General features: G+C 46.8%; 1 protein-coding gene across 17 annotated transcripts in view; it reads right to left on the reverse strand.

Moving 5' to 3' along the window:
- SGMS1 (sphingomyelin synthase 1) overlaps window positions 1-20,975 on the reverse strand; it is a 267,103-nt gene that overhangs the window by 32,091 nt on the left and 214,037 nt on the right. For 16 of the 17 annotated variants that reach the window (XM_059170251.1, XM_059170248.1, XM_059170252.1 and 13 more), the window contains 2 exons: window positions 5,564-6,352; window positions 2,121-2,198 (listed from right to left, as the gene is read on the reverse strand). In XM_059170251.1, the coding sequence (XP_059026234.1) occupies window positions 2,121-2,198; window positions 5,564-6,174 (689 nt within the window). In that variant the 5' untranslated portion in view covers window positions 6,175-6,352. The remainder of the gene's footprint in view (window positions 1-2,120; window positions 2,199-5,563; window positions 6,353-20,975) is intronic. The other variant, XM_059170258.1, reaches the window with a different exon arrangement.

The following is a 20,975-nucleotide window of genomic DNA, read 5'->3' on the forward strand; positions in this document are numbered from 1 at the left end:
CATACACACTGCCACCAGCCACCCAGGGGTCCCCGTCTGGGCTCTCAGAGCACGACCCCGGAAAAGCCACACTGGGACCCCACACAGGCTCCTTCCCGCAGAGGAGCACGGCCCCAGAAGCTCCTCTAGACAGAGGTTGTGGCAGCTCTTCAGCGGGTCTGCGAGCACCATTCCCCCTTCTGCTCCTTCTTCCCCTTGGGATGCCATCAACTTCCAAACCTACTCCGTGGCTGTGGTCTCTGGAATTCCTTGCCACCGTTTATGCTGGAATGTTCTACGCCGGGCCCCAAGGGCCTCGACCACTCAGCTCTTTCAACTCGACTCCACTCTGCATCTCAGCTACCCAGCGGCTCCCTTTCTTCTCCGCCAACGGCCGATACATCTGGCAACACTTAACTTGTCCTTAACCTGTCCCCACCCGCAAACCCGGCAGACTCATGCGACTCCCTTTAGGCAACCATCTCATCCAAAAGTAGCCACAGGAGAAAACAGCTACTGGGATACACACGTGACTGGATTTTGAAGTAAAACATATTCAAACAAGGTTTTGGGAACTCCCATTAGTGAATTCGATCTCCTCATTCAATTCTGTAGAAAATTCAGGATTCACAGAGAGACCTCAAAATCTCCTATGAGAAATTCTACAGTGGCAGCTGGCCCTGTGACTGGAAAACAGAGGGAACCCCAAATGCACCCGAAGCCAGCCATCCCTCCCCATTAGCCCAGCACAAGACGCCCTCAGACATCCCGTTAAATCTTAGCCATCTTCCCTCCTGGCGGCTGCAGTGGCGTCCTGCTGGCTGCCCCGGCCACTCTGGCTTGTCCGTGTCTACCGGACAAGCTTGACCGTGTCTACCGGTCAACCGCCAGAGCGGTTCCTAAACAATACTGACCCGATCACATCACTCTCCTCTGACAACCTGCCACCATGTCTGGGACACTATCCCAGCGCTTCACCCACGGCCCTTGCTGCCCTCTTGCGGGTCTGCTGCCCACATCCTGCCGACCTCCCGCCTCACCACTTCCTCTCCGCTCGGTGGACCACATGGGCCCTTGGCTGTGCCTCGGGGGAGCTGCAGGGCCTCTGTGCTTACCTCTCCCATCTGGGCAGCTCCTGTCCCACACACCTGCGCGGCGCCCCTCACCTGGACTCAGGGGTCTGCTCAACGGTCACCTCTCAGAGGCCTTTCTGAGTGACCATATCAAACAGCACCCCTTCCCCGCGACCCCCAGCATGGAGGCCGGCACACCGCTTCAATTCTCTCCATTTCCCTGAACACCGCCGGGCCTCATTCGTTCGTTCTGAGTGTCTGCTTCACCCTGGCCAGAGCGTGAGCTCCAGGAGGACTCAGGGCAGCACCCCGGGGGTGGGAGCAGTGCCCAGCACCAGTAGGTTGCTCAGCAAAGACAAAGTGAAGGAACACACGAATATAAATGAGCACTTTCTGTCTGGCAGCCTCGGTACCCCGCAGTGGGGCATAAAGATGAATGACAGGCGGGATAGACGCTTTTCCCTGGAGGAACTTCAACCCTCACACTGAGTGAGGAGCAGAAAGCACAGTGACATGAGCTCTGGGGAAACGAGCCGAGGGGTCAGACAGGAGGTGGGGACAGACCAGGGCCAGATTACGAAGGAGTCTGAATCCACGCTAAGGAACAGGGCAGGGACTCCCCCAGAGCACCCAGCGCCCAGCATGACACGGGAACACAAGAAGTGAAGAACCTGAAGTCAGAGGGTCAGAACGCAAGGATTCTTGGCATGGGAGGAAAGAAGACATTGTAGGTTTCTAGGAAAATCCACTGCCCACCTGGGAGGACAGAGGAAGCTGGAAGAGAAGCGCGGTGACTCGGTGGGGAATAAGTGGAGTCTGTGGCACCTGTGACCGTGGGTCTAGGTCACAGTGCTTTTTCTGGTGGCCGGAGGACCCTGAACGAACTCAGAAATTCCACAACCCTGCTCCCTGACCTTCTTCTCTGTCGGGGACTCACGCCGTCCTGACAGAACTCAGCCACATGGGTCCCATGCCGTGGGAGCGACCTCTCGGCCACGCACAAGGAGCCCTTACCAAATGAGTAAGGTTAACATACGCTTTGTCATGCTTTCCAAAAACAAGGGATACCTGTTTTGCAGTGAAGTCTGACACAAATGCAGAGACTCCCCAGGGCTTTTTCCTAGTCGGTGGCTTGAAAGTCCAATTCTAAATGGGGAAACAACATTATTTACAATTTTAAAAATCAAAAAGTTCCCAAAGATGGGCATTATTGTAGTTTTCCACTTCGTAATGCCACGAAATCCCACATGAATGTATGTGTATGTACAGATACATATATACACATCTGGCTGAAGGGCTTGTTACTGGCCCAAATTTCAGTGACCTCAGTGCTCAATAAATTATCCTCTCCAGCTTCAGTCTCCAATTCTCTAAGAAGCCCACGATGCAGAAGCAGGAAGGACTAGACTGAGTCCTTTGAGGGCTCAGAGACTCTTAGAATCAAAGTCAAATGCCCTTGGGGAATTACTGGCCAAACAAGCTTAACTCCTGGGAGCAAGTGAGCTGTGCTCCTGAGGGGCAAACCTCTGGGGGAGGCGGGGGAGAGAGGGCAAGATGCGGCAGACAAGCACAGAGTAAGATGTCAGCTCTGTTCGAGAGAATATCCCACAACTAGAAGTGCCAAGAGCCAAATGACTGGAAACGAGCGGTCTGACCCTAGGAAGCATCCTTATCATCTTGATGAGGGCCAGGGAAAGGAGCTCATTTACACGGGCTGCTTGGCTGTCAATCTCAATCTCTCCTCCCCCTCTTCTCTGCTGTGTCACATTCGCTGAAGAGGGGCCTCCCCAGGGAGGAGCCGGCGAGCCAGGGATGTGCCCCAGGAGGCAGATGGGGCTGGATGATCGTGACCGCTGGCTTCCCCTTCCTGCGTCCGTCTCCTGCCAATGGGGAAACTCGAGAGAAGACTTCAGAGAATCTTGAGCTGGATGTCTTCTGGTCAAAAACCACTCCTCAGCTAGTACTTTTTAAACGTAACTGGTCCATTGGATCATGTTTGAAACAAAACACAGTTGTACAGAATAACAGGTATCATCTAGACTAGGAGGCCCTTATTATATCTGTGAGAAAAAACAAGCTCTGGGGACTTAGAGACTGGCCCACATCACTGGCACACTGGGGCCTGACGGGGGCTGGACCCAGGCGGCCCTGCAGCCATGCACTGGCCTGATTCTGCCCAAGGTGTGAACCAACGGACTCACAGCTTAAGGCGGCTGCATCATTTCAATGCCCAAATGACTATGGCACTGGCCGTTAATACCAGTAAAACATGAAATCACTACTGGTCTGAGGAGAAGTCCCAGCGGAGAGAAACATAAAGAGTAATCTGCTTAAAAGAAGCAAGCCTGGGGCTCCTGGATGGCTCAGTGGGCTAAAGCCTCGGCCTTTGGCTCAGGTCATGATCCTAGGGTCCTGGAATAGAGCCCCGAATCAGGCTCTCTGCTCAGCGGGGAGCCTGCTTCCCCCTCTCTCTGCCTACTTGTGATCTCTCTCTCTCTCTGTCAAATAAATAAATAAATCTTAAAAAAAAAAAAAAGAAGAAGCAAGCCCTATTGTGAGGACACTTCCTAGAATAAGACGTCATTTAAAAGTCACAGTTCTAAAAAAAGTAAAATAAAAGTCACAGTTCTGTGACACATCTGAATTTGCACATAGTATGACTGACAGATAATGTTTTATTCTAGGGCAGTAAATTATTCTCTTGCACATGCAAATTTTTATGAAAAGAAAAGAAAACAAACCCGTAATACACAAAACAACAAAAATCAGGGAAAAACCCAGAAAACATAGTTTGAATTGACCCTGCCTTTGTAAAGCAAAACATACTGGCATTCTTTTCTAAAGGGCTTTCAGGGGAGAAAAAAAAGTTTGAAATCAAAAGCAGATCTGAAGTTTGGCGGCTAAAAGAATGTAATATAGTAAATTCTGAGCACCTCACATTTCAACGCTATCCTACCTACTAGCCTGTTAAAACTAAGCCAACAAAACACCAAAAAGTCTTCTACCCAATCAACAGAGCCCAGATCACGGTTTCTATTTTAAACTTAGCTTTACTGTTGCACTGACAAGACAAGACAACCCCAAAATAAATACCATCCACTTAAACAACTTCCTTTATAAAGGTTGACAGCCCCTTCCCAGTGCCCAGTCAGGTGCTGTGCTCATTTCCAAATTGTGGATATCGAATTTTCAAGGTGCAAACACATTCCAGGAAAAAACTCATCGTTTCTTGGATCAAGTTCGGTGCAGACTCTCAGTCTGCAGTTTGTTTTCTTGATTTAAGAGGATTTCCTTAACATTCAACCGTACTGCGGGTCGTGAAACACAGTCCACTGGACACAAGTGCAGTTTCTCAACACACCGTTCCCAGCTCCCATGTACAAAAGCCACAGCGACAGTCCACTAACGGGGAAAAGCAGACACCAAGGAGGAGAACAATGTTGGCGCTTAGTCGGCCCCAAGCAACCCAACACAGAGCTTGCCGGACGGGGTCTGCATGGAGTTCAGAGCTTGGGACATAGCTTTGGCCTGGTAGGGTCCTACCAAAGAGACTCGTTCAAGGCTGGAGGCTCAGCAAGCGCCATGCTACAGCCCCTGTTTGACAACCAGGTTGGTTTAAAGAGCAAGCAGAACGTGGAGCATGTCCCACTGTCCTTGGACAGAGCCATGCGGCTTATGAAAGAGGCATCAGGGAGGGGACTGTCCCCCAAGGAAGGACTGATCTTTGTGCTGTTATCATTAACCACTTCAGAACTGGTTAATTTTGTATCCTGGAACTACTAGACTAATGTATTTAATTAAAAAATAAAGGTTAAAGTAATCAGTTATAATAATAATAAAAAAAAAGTGGATCTACCTGAAGCTAAAATGTGCCCGTTTAAAATCCTAAGAAACCGCAATGCAACAGCCACATGTTAAGTGGCACACGTTCTAGAAGGCAGAAAGCCATGCAGGTTTGTCCAAAGTCCATGGGCCTAAACAAGTCGTTTCTTGAGAACGTCTTTCCCCACGGCCCCCAGCCCTCTGGAACCGCTGTTCCACATTCTGTGTGTGAAACAGCTTTAAATACGCCCTGCCGAAGGGCCCACTGTCTGAGCCTGCGCGGGGACAGCCACACGGGCAGCAGGCCGACTGTCCACAATTTATTTGGCAGGTTAATGATCCCGAGTTTGGGTACTTTTTCTGTGATTCGATAGCCTGTGCTCCATGAGGGTTCTCCTCCCTGTGAAAACAGAAGAACATCATCTCCACAACCCCAGTCACTGCTCTGTAGGAATCCTATACCAAACAGGTATAGGATGCAGTAAACACAGCATTTTCTTACAACTGCCAGAGCTCTCGCTAATTCAACAGGGCACATGGTAAATAAAATCAGAATTAAAAAAGGAGCTAGTATGCTTTGATTCCTACTGCTTGAAAACGTTCGTTTCCAAACAATGACTATCAGAGGTCTGCAAGGCAGACCCCCCCACCCTGCAGCCCCAGAGTCCCACAGCTGTCGCTTTACTTACTTGTATTTTAAGAGTAGCCACTGAATTAGCCAGAGTCCTACGAGGATCATGCCGTTAATTTCACAGATTGAAAAGGCCCACTGCACCCGGTTAAAATGGTCGAAGAATGTGTCCGGCAGCGGGGGCTGCACCTCCTTGGGAGGCACTCGCTCGTGGACGACCGAGATCATCACCGTGGTGAGGACGAAGCAGGCCAGTGCGTACAGGAAGGCCAGGCACGTCTTGCCCCACTCCATAGGGTACTGGGAGCGCTCGGGCTCTGGCATGGGGATCTTGATCATCTCCTTCCTGTAGCCGTTGGGCACCCCGTTGGGCTTGGCCTGGAGGCCGGGGCCCGGGCCGGCTGCACCTGCGCCCAGGTGCCCGTTGGCGTGGCCGTTCTTGTGCGCCTCCATGTGCTGCTCCACCTTCAGCGTCTCGATCATGTCCAGGAGCCGCTGCCCGCTGTCGGCCGACACGCGGCATAGGGGTGGCCGCGTGAAGTCCTCCCGGGTCAGGCCGATCAGGTCCCGGCCCGTGAAGTGCTTCAGGGGCTCACAGTACTCGGGCATGGCGTGCTCCAGCAGCCAGTCTGCCACCTTCTTGGGGGACCAATACACCACCTCCTTCATGGTCCCGGCGGGCGGGGGTCAGCGGTCCCGCGGCGGCGCGCCCATGCTGCCCGGCCTCATGCCGGGGACGTGCGTGGCCAGACGTGCGGGGCTGCTCTCGCTCCCGCAGCCCGCACACCGCTCTCGGGGGCTCTCGGGGCCGGCGCGCTCACCTCATGGCGCCCTGGCCGTCTTCCTTCTGCGGAGGCAAAAGACACAGTCAGGAGGGGGCTGCATGCCCATCCCCGCAAGGTGCATGGCCCAGAGCGTGAGCGTCAGGAGGACGCAGACCCGGCCCCTGCGGAGGCCACGTCTGTCCCGCCCTCACTGGCCCGAGGGACTGCGGGCTCCCTGGCTGGCCTTCCCCGAAGGAGCAGCAGAGGACACCCCCCATGACCGTATCACAGCCTCTCCAAAGGCGTGTTGCCTAAGCAATAATGCAACAGGACTTCGGATGGCTCAGGGGCTCCCTCCACGCTCACTTGCTCACTGAGATAACCTGAAATCAGGCAGCAAATTTGCCTCATCTACCATTCTAGCCGGTGGAGAAATGTTTTCACGTGTACATAAAACAGAGCAACCTAACAGATATAGGAGAGAATCACAGAAACGTTGAGCCTCAGGACCATCTGGTCCAACAACATGCAAAAATACCAATGAATCCCTTTTTCCTCCATGCAGGGCATTTTCTACTCTTGTCTCACCTGTTTTTCTTTAATAAACATGTACAACTTTTGCAACACTTATAATTTAAAACAAGAAAGTTAAGAACAAAGACCCAGTTCTGTAACAGATCACCATGGTTAGTGAAATATGTCATCAGCAGAAGCCAGACCATAATCTGACTCAAGATCTCCCACGGGTAACCCCCGGGTGAGCTGTAGCTTACTCATCTGTGAAAGGAAAAGATTCAAATACCCCCTCACAGGGCTGTTGTCGGTGCTTTAAAAACCATACCTAAATCCAGCACTGAGAGGAGTCTGTTGATCCCACATCCTTTTTCTCCTTTCTCAATTTTTCTATCCTATCCAAGAGCTACTGTCTACTCTCACTGTGAGAACACCTTAAGAGTGAGCTTAACTTCTTCCCCTCATATGGTGAATGTTGTATTAACTACAAAAACGCCTGCACAGATCTGTAGGGTTCATGGCTAGAAATCAGTATTGGCAGTATTTCTTTTGTATGCCTTGTAGAATAATCATCTGATAAAATGCTCTTTTCAAAAAATTAAAAATCCGAGTTAAGTCTGAGGAATTGCATACTAGAGCATCTTCTAGAGAGGGCAGCATGTATTAGTGTATTAGAAGCTCTAGAAAATCCTCCAGGAGGTAAACTGGGTAGCAGGATTTCTCAAATGGATGTCACGGAGTCTGTCCTCCTGGCCACCTCCCCAGTGACTCCCGTCAGCAAACTGGGAGGTACTGGCACAAATGAGACCCAGGCTCCGCTCTACCGAACCCCAAATCTGATTGGGGAATAAAAATGGACAGATGTCCACTCCCAATTTCCCCATCAAATAACAACCAATGAAATGGCAATAAAGTTCAAGCTAACCTAGACTTTGCAAAAAGGTTGGGTGTTCTTCCTTCTGTGTATGCTGCTGTTCCAGTGCTTTCTGTAACATGTCTGTTTGCACCCACCCCCCTCAGGAGACCATGAGTGATGGTGGAAGGGCTGTGGTCTCGAGCACCCGCATAACTCACAAAGCAGGGGTTCACTCAATATCTGTTCATATCTCAAGAGATGTCCCTCACATCTGTCAGCAAGTAGACAGTGGAAGAGAACACAAAATCTACTGGAAATGCCACTGATACTGAAAACTGCTTCAGAACAATCTGGATCGTCAAGGAACATAAGGTGGGCGTTCTTCAGAAATATGAAACCGGAGTGGACTGTGGCCATTTGACAGACACCCTAGAGGAGCTTGGGTCATCCCTAGGACCACCTGGTGGCCAGAGGACACAAGCCAAATGGAAGTCCAACCAGATGGTCCTGTGGGAGAGGAGATCTCCTGGCATCACACCCTGGGTCTTGCCCTAAACACTCCTCAGCAGATCAGCCCAGGGAACCCTGCCCACCTCAAAGCGGCTATGAGAGCTCAAAAGAGAGACTCCTGGTGGGATGTTCAGGCCCAAGGGAATGAACGGGCTTCTCAGGTAGGTTCCTTGCTTCTTCCGGCCTATGTGGGAAGTCTAAGTCTACCAGGAGGGGAAACCCCTCAGAACCACAGAGACCAGACCAATGCCAATGTGTTATTTCACTTCTCTCTGCTGAGCAAACTGTCAGATAATCTCCTCTTAAGACCTCACCATCTTTACAACAGGAAAACAGCACATGGTCAGAGATGATATGGGACTCTAATCAGACTCACTCTGTGTGTGTGTGTGTCTCTCTCTCTCTCATACACACACACACACACACACACACACAGATGAAGGAATGCTAACCATACAGAACTCATCCAGCAGGGAGTTGCTGACGGTGAGAGTTACTCCAAAGACACAGTGAGATAGGCCAGTGGCTCCCACCAATAACTAGGCCAAAACAGGGTCGGCTCCCTAAGAGCCACGTTGGCACTTTCCATTTCCTCTCCAACAAGTGCCACGTCCTCCCTCAGTCCTGCAGATGGTTCCCAGCCCTGTCACCTCCCTGCATCCCGACACCACCAGTGTCTGCGATGATGCCCAGGAACTGGCTTGTGTAACCAGTGCTACGATGCGTGTCAGCCGTGTGAGATGAGGAGCCAGCAGCTGAGACCCAACTCGGCCATCTCCCTCCTTGCTAGAGCCCTCGAGCCCTGCCGAGCCTCAGTTTCCTCTGGAAAACAGGATCAAGTACAGCCTCACCCAGCTTCCTGCTGGCTGCTCCTCCAGGAGGCTCCCATCAGGGAGAAGGAATGAAAACTATTCATTACTCCAAGAAATCTGTCTTGTTCTTCTGGTAACATCCTGCTTTCTTCCTGACACCCGACTAGGCCTGCGGTAACGTCTCGTGAATACGGATTGAAGCTGCCCCTTCCAAAAGCCCAATCGTTCCACCACACAAGTTCAAAGAGCCTTCCAGATTTCACAAGAAGGCAAACCTTTGTTTTTCAAGCAAGCTTTGCAGCTTGAAAATAAAGGTATGGATGCTATTTTCGTGCAGATGATGCCAAAATCGTATAAAAGGGGAAAAGGTCACTTCTCTGGAAGTAAGTGCTTGGCACGTACTCGGAACGTCAAAGGCCATGGCTCATGGGCAGGACTTAACTAAGACCCCAGGCCCGGCCGTGGGAGGAGAGGTGGGAGAATCACTTCCTCCAGGTCCCACACACTCGCTTCAGAACAGAATCAAAGACACTGCAGCATTTCTGAGAAGTGTTTCCACATCTAGACCCAGAAGACTGTAGGTTAGGCTGAGCTCAAAACCACTACCACCAGCACCTCCGGCCTGAAAAGCCATCCTGAATCCACTACTGGACAATGTTCAGAAACCATGCATAGCTCAAGTCCTCAGACTTGGTACTCAGAACTCGGAAGTCGTAAGAGAGTAAAATCTTGATATTCCCCAGTACCAGAATATGAGCAATGGAAAAGAAGCTGGAGGGCTTGTTCACTTACAAGTCTCAGCCATAAGTAAGGTGAAGTCCAGTGAGACTGTGCAGTGTCTAAACTCTCCGGCATAGCAGAGTTAGCCCCGGAGACAAACCCACCATGCTTTCCAGGGCCGCCCACTACAAATATTCACAGATGTGCACATGAGTGAAGGGCAGTCTAAGCATCCTTTAAAAACAAACAAACAACCCACAAAAAAACACAAAAACCAAAAACCAAAAAATAGCTACAGAGTCCTATAGGATTAAGGGCAAGGACAACAACACATAGGCCTTATACATTCTAATGCAGCAGGGGCTTCTAGGAGACCCCAACTGAGTGAAAAATAAATGTGCTAAAACAATTTGGCTCCAGTTCTTAGAACAGGTATTTTAAGCTTTAATATCATAAAACCCATCAGACAATATGCCACAACACACTATGAACTATTTATAGCTAATTATCAAAGCCAGCTCTCTAGAATCAGAAAAACAGGTTAAAGCAATTATCCTGGTAACAAAAACAAACCATTAACCAAACAAAAGAACTAAATATTTTATGAATATGTGTTTCTCCCTATCCCAAAAGAATCTACTATATTATCTTATTGTCTGCCGTTGTCTAGAAATAAAACATTGTTGTGTTAACACAAAGCTACCATATCAACTAAACAATGAACTCAAGTTTCCAAGAATTCAAATGCCAGAAAATGGGTATCGTACCCACGAAGCAACTGCTCAGAACGTCTGAGTTCTAATAACTGCTCAGTACTTTATTCCAATCCCACTGCCTCAGTCTCCTAAAATGGAAGAATTTATTCCATCTGCTTCTTGCATATTAGTTTAAGGAATTTATGCACAGCTGACAGTACTATGGGTAACATAAAGCAAGACATAAAAATGGAAGAAATTTTTATACTGAATATTATTTATTCTTTGAAGAGTCAAGGAACTTTTAAAGTAAGTGCCATGAAATTAAAAATTGTATTTTTACAATTTTTTTAAGGCACAGTGTACCCAAGACTGAGTGAACTTAGCTGCCAGTTCAATGGAGAAACTACAGCAAAGTTCCAGATGTTTCTACCTGCTGGTAGTGGTAAATCAGAGTAGAAAGTAGTGTGCTGCACAATTAGTCTTAGAAGCACACTCTGAGTTAAACGTTCTGCTTCTTGTATCAAATCTTTAAAAACAAGAGAAGTAACATGGGCTTTATATGTGAAGTCTGCTCTCCTAGCTCAAATAATCAACTCAGTCAAGATCAGAACTGGGGGAGTGTGGAGCTCAGACCTCTAACACGAAACTACCTGTGGGTGCTTTGTTAATGAGTAACATGAATCAGAAACCGACATTATTATCTTGAAATACATGAACTGCTTTCAGTAAAAAGAGTAAGTCCAGAAAAAGGTCTTTGCATCCCCAGAACCTTCCATAAAAGGCAGCAGTGACTATCAGACCTTCTAGGGCAACGCAGTCCACTCCAATACTCAGGAGACAAGAGTCCCAATTCTCCTCTAACTCAATCTGGGGAACTCTGGAATGCTTTCCTCCAATCTCATTAGCTTTAGATTTTTGTTGTTACTGTGGTTAACATGCAAAGAGTTAACCTAAATAGGCAGAATTCATAAAACTGAGAGCAAGTGCACAGTTCCAGCTGAAACACCTGCAATATTAACTTCAATCCGCAGTGGAAGAATTTTAGATAGCTCGTGATGCCTTAACCTTTAGATGGTCCTTTTAAATTGGTATTATGCAGCGTTCACAATTCCAGAGTCAACTCTGAGTAGCAAACAAAATTGTCCCGTAAGCAGTGGCTCCCTGAATAAGGTCTACGCCGCCTGACTTTGCGGAGATGGGAGAAAGATGGGGCTAGGGGCTGTTCAGGCTGCCCCCCTCAGTTGGTGCCATCCTCCTGCCCCCCTCCACTCCTTGTCTATTTCACCATGTCCGACACTTAGATTTCACAGTATCTGACACCTATTCTTTCTCAGCAGCTGCCCTATAACTTAACCAACTGAACAACTCCCTTTATGTGGCCCCTCCCTAAAATGACCCATGCAGTGCTCGTAGCCCCACCATGTTCCAGAGGGAAAGAGAAGAGTCCTTGCTGATGAAAGCAGTATGTAGGAAATAAGAATAGGAAACTGGCCATGTCAATTTCATGCTATATATCATGGTTCTGTTCCTTTCTGGATGGTTAGAACCGTGTCATCCATTTCAAGGAGAGCCCTACACTACCAGCAAGACCAGCTAATCCCTCTTCCCATACCTTGAGCTTCCATTTGAGTCATTCTGGGACAGACTATAATAAACCTTTTGTAGCCAGAAAATTCAATGTATCATTTATTATGCCAAGAATTAGAAACCACCTGAAAGTTACACAGGGAGAATTAAATACAGTATTATACAACAGAATACTAAGCCTCCATTAATCCAGGACTAGATTTCTATAGCTGTTGTGATACATATGTATACTTTTGTCTCTCAACAGGCTACAGGAGACAAGAATACCATTTTTGTAAACATACATGTATCAAAACTATTCAGAGGAAAGAAGGCTGAAGGCACATATCAACTTCTGTTGCCTTTGGGCAATGAAATCAAAAATTAATTGCTTAATTTTTTTCAGTGTTTTAATTTCCCTAATAAACGCATACTGCTTGTGTTTATTCGAGCATTATCTATGTTTTTAAACATGGATGCTGCACTCTAAGATTAAACACAGACGCTTCCTACGTTACCTTTCTTTCAAAATAAGAAGTGCGCCTGCAGATTTCTCCAAGTAATTGGAACCTTTGCCTCCTGTATGTAACTAACTCCCCAAGTCCTTCAGATTTTCAAAACATAATGGTCCCAGGAGATGAGGCAGACCATCTACAAAGATAAAGCTCAAATCCTGGAACCCAAGTGCATCAAGAAATTTCTGTCTCAGATACTTCCAATCATTCCAGAGAGAAAACAACAACAAACCATTAGAATTAAAACTGTTTCATCATCTAGATTTTCAATGCGCATCTATCTAGGTATCTACGGCCAAATGTCAAAGACCATTGGGAAACCCTGCCCTCTTGTCATTACAAGAAAAACCTTGCAGACCTCTAATGATGAGTAATCACTACGGCTTTCCCCTGGCGTTTTTCTTAGAACCCAACTACCAAAACTCTGAAGATGATCTACTTCTACTTTACTGATTAATAACCACCTATGTCTGAAACCAGCAGGACATTTTAATATTCATCTGGCCAACCTGTTGTCCTCGAACCCAGACTCACTGTAGCAGCACCCCAGAATGCTGGGGGCATCGTCAATGTTTGCAGGGTCCACTGGCTCTCGCATCCAACTGACATGCACAGTGGTGATCTCACCTGCTCCACGAGGCCTGGGAAAAGCTCCCCATTTGCTTCTGCTTTACTTTCCACCTCCGGGATTTCTCTACCTTATGGCCTTGCCCTGCAAACAGTGGACCTGGGCTATACCCTGCTCCAGTGGGTAGAAGCTTTCCTCACAAACATTCATCGTACACCTCCCCAATTGTGCTTTCTGCCCATAAGGCCCTTCATATCTCCTACATTCATCCTTGTAGGATTATTGCCTTCAGGAAGCCCAGTTTCATTTGCCTCTGACTCTTTTGAGCCTAACACACACTATGTACTTTAATAGATGCTTGCTGAACATGTGAATAAAAAAGAATGCAAAGAGGGGCGCCCAGAGGATTCAATAGGTTAACCCTCTGCCTTAGGCTCAGGTCATGCTATCAGGGTCCTGGGATCAAACCCTGCATCAGGCTTCCTGTGGGGAGGGGAGCCTGCCCCTCCCGCTGCCCCTCCCCCTGCTCGTGTGCACACATGTGCACATACATGTTCTCTCTCTCTCAGATAAATAATAATTTTTAAGAAAAGAATGCAGAGATGGACCCAATGATGTGTACCTCTTTGTACATCCAGCACATAAAAACCTACATAAATGTAACTGTGGGAATTTTAATACAAAAATGAGTGGCCAAGTACAGAAAGGGGATTTCCCATGTACTAAAAGCCAGAGTGGGAAACATAAGAAGCCAACACACGGAGCCCCGAGGGATACTAGCTATAGATCCTAGTTGCCAGGGCCTGGGCTTTTAAGATTCAAGGGCAGAGGACATGGCCTGAGCCCAGATCCAGACAGGCAACTGGAACTAAAACCTTGAATTAAACCAGAATCCCTCTAGGACTGGAAAAGTTGGGCGTGTGAGATCAATACACAATAATGCAAACTTCAAACTCAAAGGACTCGTGTGGTGTGGGTTCCAAGCCAACAAATTAACGCAAATACATAAGGCAAGTAACTACAAAACAGCACTTAGGGACCCTCCATCAGTAAGAGTTCACAGCATTCCCACGGAAGAAGTCATCTCAGCCAAGGATGAACAAGAATTGAAAATTACCAGTCACATGAGGAAATAATCCACCACGAAGGAGAACTTTGGCAGGTGCAACAAACAGGAAGTTTGCCAGACCATGAACTTGAGAAAATAAAGTACGTTAGAAGAGGCTGTGAAGGGAGTACACAAAAGACGCCAAGGCAAGTTGTAACCTTACAGAAGGAACCAGCCCTAGTGGGAACAAAGACAGGTGTGTTTAAAGAAGGTGCACGCTGGTGCCCCAGGAGGAAGGGGAGAGAACAAAGGGTTAAGTGGGGCTCATAAGAGGACAAGAAATGGGCAAATGTGTAAGGGGTTACCTGCTTACTGTGTTTAAAGGCAAGGGACAGGTTTTCTCAAACCCCAAGCTCATGGCACCCAGCAGCCGTATCGTCTTGGGGTTTTTTTGTGTGGCGGGGGAGGGGCAGAAAAGTACATGCAGTCGATCAAAAGATGATGCAGACTGAAAAAAGGTGTCTAACTGAACATATGTGTTAGTTTCCACTGCCTCTTCAAGCTCCCCCGATACGAGCGTGCAGGGATTTCTGAAAAAGAGGAAACAGAAGAGGCAAGGAGAGGAGGGGACCAGGGAGCAGGACCTCAGCCCGGAACCAGAAAGAGTGAGAAGCCTTAAAAGGACGAGGAAGCTGGTGGCACGGGGACCTTGCAAGATGGGGGTGAAGGTGGAGCTAAAAATAAGGGCTGGTTGAAAGACCATTTAAGCAGTTCCCTCCAGCTGCTCACTGCATGCAGCCGAACCACCCCCACCCTTGCCCCTAGCTGAGAAGCCTGGACCCGCCTTCTGTGGAAGGGGGGATGAACAGTCGCCAGGGTAGGCAGCACCAGAAAGCAGCGGCATCATGGGGCCCCAGCTCTTGATTTCAGCTCAGGTCATGATCTCAGCATCCTGGGATCAAGTCCCACGTTGGGCTACTTGCTTGGTGTGGAGTCTGCTTGGAATTCTCTCTCTCTCACTCTCCATCTACTCCTCTCTCAAATAAATAAATCTTTAAAAAAAAAGAAAGCAGGGGCATTGCACTGAACAGGGACTAAGTAAAACAGATGCAAACAGATGTTAGTAAGTCAGCCCTGCCCTAACCCTTTTATCTTATTGGCTCCCACAGTACTGGCTGCGGGATGAAAACTTCCAGACAGGTGAGCCGTTCCACGTTTTCTGAACCCCAGACATTTTATAAGAACGCAGACCATCTTGTGCTGAAATCCAAACAAACAAGATTCATGAAAAGTGCTTCCAGACAGCACTTTTAGTGCTTCCTTTAAAATATGAACAGACAAGTAAAAATTAGCAGACGTCTAAAGAAACTCTCTGATAAATATGAAAGCGGAGATTAAAACAAAACAGAACACAGAAGACACAGACCAAGTAGGTAAGTACAATGTTAAGAAAAACTAAGGTTCATATCTTCAAACGGGTACAATGAGCAAAATGGCACACACACAAAAAGGCATCCAGAGAATTTTTTTAAAAAAAGCTCTCTGTGAATTCACGGTAAATACAAAAAATTCGCTATACAGTAAGTTAGAATAAAATCTCTCAGTAAAAAAAGACAAAGAGAGAGAACCGAAAAAAAAAAAAAAGGAAAAAACACCCAACACGGAAGCTAGGAAGTTCCATGTGTGAGTAGTAAAGTTCATGAGGGCACAAGAGAAAACAGATTTCTTGGAACTTAAGGGGATGTGACCAGCCAGATGGAAAGCATCTGTCAAATGTCCAAGAAGCATGGCTGAAAATACAAGATGTGTTCCTGCTATTACTATTCTGTATTAACAAATTATCTGAGGGGCGCTGGGTGGCTCAGTCGGTTACGCATCAGACTCTTGATCTCAGTCAGCTCAAGTCTTAACCTCAGGGGTCGTGAGTTCAAGCCTTGAGTTGGGCTCTGTGCTGGGCGTGGAGCCTACTTTAAAAAAAAAAAAATCATTCTAACAGAAAAAGGGGAGCACGATCTCAAAGGATGCTCTGTCTCACTGCTTGTCACCATCCTGGTCAAACTTCCTTCCATCTACTCCAATCTGCACCTGCTTCCAGTCTCCGCCCTCCACCTCTCTTACAAGCATTTCCATCCCCAGCCAGAAGAAACCCCACACACTTCAAGCACAAAGACCGTGTTCTTGGGGGTGGAGGACAGCAGGATATGCAGCCCCAAGATCGGCTGCCTTGGCAGAAGGTTCATCTTCAGGTGAAGGCAATCGAGAGGAAGCGGAGACAAAGAATGCTCTCTGCTCTTCTCATAGCTGTCCCGAAGCCAGACACAAATTTGTAAAAATCTCCCCCACCCCTCCACCAGGAACAGCAGACATGAATCGGGAGACAACTTGGGACTCAGCCCAGAGGAACCCACCTAACGAAACCTGCATTCCTTTTCCCCATGTAATCTGCCTCCTCACGTTTGCTGCCCTGGATAAGCTCCAAGTCTTAGAGCCTCTGTCTTGCCTCTACTCAGAAAATTCAATGTTCTTTTGTTAAGATGCTGTATTCACCCAGGTTCTTACCATTCTTTCCAGTCATTCATCCCTAAGTGCTCCCCTGTGTACACCCCATAACACTTTCATAAACTTGTTTGCCTTTCTCTAGTTAATCTGTGTTTTGTCAGTGTAATTTATGGGTCCCCAGCCAAAGAACCTGAGATAGTTACAAGAAAAGGGGATTCCTCCCCCCCCCCCCCCGTGATATCTACGAATGGAATTTTTACTGCATTTTTAGTCGTACTCCTGTAATGAGCCATGGTGCCTCTTTAATAGTATATAAATGCCCGGAATTAAAGCACCATAAGATTTTGATACATTTCATAGGCAGTAACAATTTCCCCAAGATTTCCTAAGTTCAGATTTCAAATATATTGTTCCCTTGTCTCACACACCATGAAAACGTCCTGGAAGGCTTAATACTTCAGTTCCTAAACTGCTTCTCTCCCAGAATGCTTCTGCCACCCAGAAGGGGTTAAAAAGTCTTACTTAGATGTGTGCTGATAATTAGACTCAGAAGTATGGCCATTTTTATTTATTTACTTTATTTTTTTTTAAAGATTTTATTTGTTTATCAGAGAGAGAGAGAATGCACAAGCAGGCAAAGACAGAGAGAGAAGCAGGCTCCCTGATGAACAAGGAACCGGATGCAGGACGTGATCCCAAGATGCTGGGATCATGACCTGAGCTGAAGGCAACAGCTTAACCGACTGAGCCACCCAGGCATCCCTGGCCATTTTTAATAATTAGTGGGGGCTCTAGAAGACCCACGCCTAACAGTAAGACTCAACTAATTTGAAGTATACCTTTAGTGTTTAAATTGGAGACTGCTCAGTTTCAGCTCAGGCTGAAAGGATACACCACAGTTTCCTGATTAATCCAAAATAAAAATCTTATCTGAAAGGAAGAAGGTTTTTGTTTTGTTTTGTTTTGTTTGTACAGTACCCTGAGGATTAGAAAAACCACGGAACTCAAAACTCTTCCATTTTGGTGAGAAAAGTCTACGCAATCTTTTCTAAACTTAAACTTACAGAAACAAATGTAACTCACTGAGGTAAAAGGAAAGCTAATTTAGGGAACATGACCCCAGAGCATAACACGGCATTCCAAAATTAGCAACAAGTCATAGGTCCATATAGGAGAAATCAAGTTCAAGTCTACTTCCCCAAATAAATTTCTAATACTTCCGTGGACAGCGGGAGGAGTGCAGAGTTTCAGACTACAGAGCATCCCAAGAGGTACATTCGAGGTTGATGACGTTTCCATGTACGTCTGCTGGGCAGCATTTCCCATGAGGACACTGCCACATGCCTGCCGTATTTGCCCACAAAATGTTCCCCTGCCTGGCTCGGGCCCTGGACCCCATCTGGTTCCCTGGAAGTCAACAGAATCAAGGATCTCGAGAAAGCAAGTGGGGGTCTCCTCTACCTTTATTCCCATGTTCAGAAAAAGATGCATGAAGCATTTTCCCCCAACCAAAGCTAAACCAACTCTTAAAAAGTGAGTCTCTAACAATACATCAACTTCTCTCTGGTCACCATTGCCCATGACTTCTTGATCCTAACTATCTGATAATTTCTCAAACTTCCAGGGCCCCCGTTCAGTGAGCTTCTTTATTTTTTAGATTAAAAATGATTTTTCATTTGAGAATATCTGACACACAAAGTTACATTAGTTTCACGCGTACAACATAGAGGTTTAACTGCTCCATAGTTATGCTACACAGTGTACTTCTCTGTTAATGGATCAGTGGCTCCTAGCACCAAAGTTCAGCTGGAAAAGGGCCTCAGAGACAGCTATGGACTAAGGTAGAATACCACCAGGGGGCAGCAGAGAGTCCACGAACTCACACACCCAGGCACCCTTCCCAAGCAGTAAAGATCTGGGAGACCCCCTCCAGCAGAGATCCCACACCCAAACAATACAAGGAGGCAATCCAATTGCAAGAACTAGAACCTCTCTTTCAACCCCCCAACTGACGTTACTTCCACCAGACCCATCTGATTCTAACGTGCATCTCGAGACCCTGCTATCAACAACGTGGCCGCGTCCAGTTCTAGGAAACCATACTGTAAATCAGAGCCATCCCGCACCTCACCCAACAAGACAATCGCTTAGACATTTATTCTTGCTCTACACAACAACTTAATAAACTCTATTCTCTGGCTACTGTAACCTCATGAAACAAAACTAGAACCTTGCACATGATAACCCCACATCAGTGACAAAAGCTGAACTGTAAAAACACTGTGTAAGTTGTAGAATTGGTTAGCAAGGGGTGAGGTGAAAAACCAGAAAGTCTGAAAAAGCACAGCAAAGGCTGTAGTTCATTCAGTGAAATACAAGTTTTTTTAAAAAGAAAAAAATGTGGAGGACAGCTGACACACAAGGTGACATGAGTTTCAGGTGTATGACACAGTGATTTAACCTCTTTATGTGTGACGTTGCGCTCAACTCCAGTGTAGCTCCCATCCATCAGTTCAGGACACTACTCAGTGCCAGTGACTGTTCCTGTGCCGACCCCTTCATGCCCGTGGCTCATTCATTCGGTAACTGGAGGTCTGTACTTCCCACGCCCCTTCGCCCCTTTCATCTATGCCCCAATAGTTTGCTCTCTGTTCAAATATGTTCTTTACTCTCAACAAGCTTCGAACGCATATCCCTGTGCTGTATCATGGTGAAGTACATTGTGAATGGGTCATGAAGTGTCCTCTCAAGTTCACACGCATTTATGAAGTCTCTAACACTAACACAAACGTGATGCCAAGTACGAACCACGGCACTGGACAAACCACCATGGAAACACTTGGCCAAATACTTCACAAATGAAAACACCGGGCAAAACATTTTTTATTTGTCCCCGATTGCAAGTAAAAGAACTCCTAAAAAATCAGTTAAGGAAAAGACTTTAAACAAAGATTAGAAGTAGGCCAATCACACATGCACAGCCAACCAACAAATGTGGAGGAAAAAAAATTCAATCTCACCAATGAAAAACAATCACAGCTACTGAGCTACCAAAGATGAAAAAGAACCACAATTAAAACAAAAAAAAACAAAACAAAACCCTCCAGCATCTGCACATTCTGTCAATCCCACTTCTGAAGTATCCTGAACCCATTCCCATCTCCCTCCTTCCACACCACCACTGTGGCTCCACGCCACACCTCAGGGGAATTCCTGCCTCAACCTCCTCTACTCACCTCTCGCCCAAACTCCCAACTGCATTCTCCATAAGGCGGCAACAAGAATTTCTTAAACTCTGTGACTCCCATCTTTGAAATCCTGCAGTGCTTCCCGCCACTCTGAGAATAAAACCCATGCTCAACTGTTACATAGCTTACAAGACCCTTCCTGCCCTTGTACGGCCAAGTGCCGCCCCCGTACACTTTAATTACAGGAGTCTGCTTCTAGTTCCTGATGGCCTCAGGACCTTTGAACAGTCATTGCAAACCCAGACCCGGTCACCTTCTTCCTCACTCACCTTCCAGGTCTCCACTCTTATGTGATCCCTTCTGATAACCCTCTGTGATCATCCCCCGACCCACATCATCTCCCTCAGTGAGAGTATCTTTCTGTCCTACCACCTTGGAAGCTCCGTGAAGGAAGGCTCGTTGTATTTTTCCCCTACAGTATCCCAGGAGCTAGCACCATGCTCGGCACTCAATATAAATCTCTGCTCCATGAGTGAAAAAATAAATACTGGATAAGGAAGGCAGTTGCCAGTATCTGACTCTAAGAACACTGGTCTTAAATCCAGATTCTTCAGAGTGTGACAATAAATAGATTATGCTCTTGAAAACTCATATTCTCTCACCTATAAAAAGAGAATAAATCCATAAAATACATCATCAAAAAAATTCATTAAAAAATAAATATCCTCTTAAAAAGAAATACAGCTAGGATTTTCAGATGGGAAAACATACATCCTTTAATTATACCGCTTTCTCCTTTAGTAGGAAAAGATAATGACAGGAGCCACACTGACTTAAGAACTTAAGCATGCAAACATGCAAAAGGAATGCAAAAGAAATCAGCCATCCAATTGTTATGCTTAAGGAGAAGGTTCAAAGAGGTAGCTCAGTTTTTTTTTCTTTGCCACAGGCAAAGTAAAAAGAAAATCCAGAGTTAACACCACAAAATGCAAAACTGAACGTAATCAGAGAAAATTTATAATTTCATATTTACACAATGAATTAGAGTAAAAATACGACTTTACCCTCCGAATTATAAACACAGTCATTTGCCACCTAAAATGAAGCCCTCCCTTTTTTTTCAAAGTGACCAAAATCCCCATAGGGAGGACGCTGGGTCAGGTTGGTTGAGTGTCACAGTGGGGACACAGTACCATCCTGAGCAACAGGACAC

Source organism: Mustela lutreola, chromosome 4 (assembly GCF_030435805.1).
Source record: "Mustela lutreola isolate mMusLut2 chromosome 4, mMusLut2.pri, whole genome shotgun sequence".
Taxonomy (NCBI): Eukaryota; Metazoa; Chordata; class Mammalia; order Carnivora; family Mustelidae; genus Mustela; species Mustela lutreola.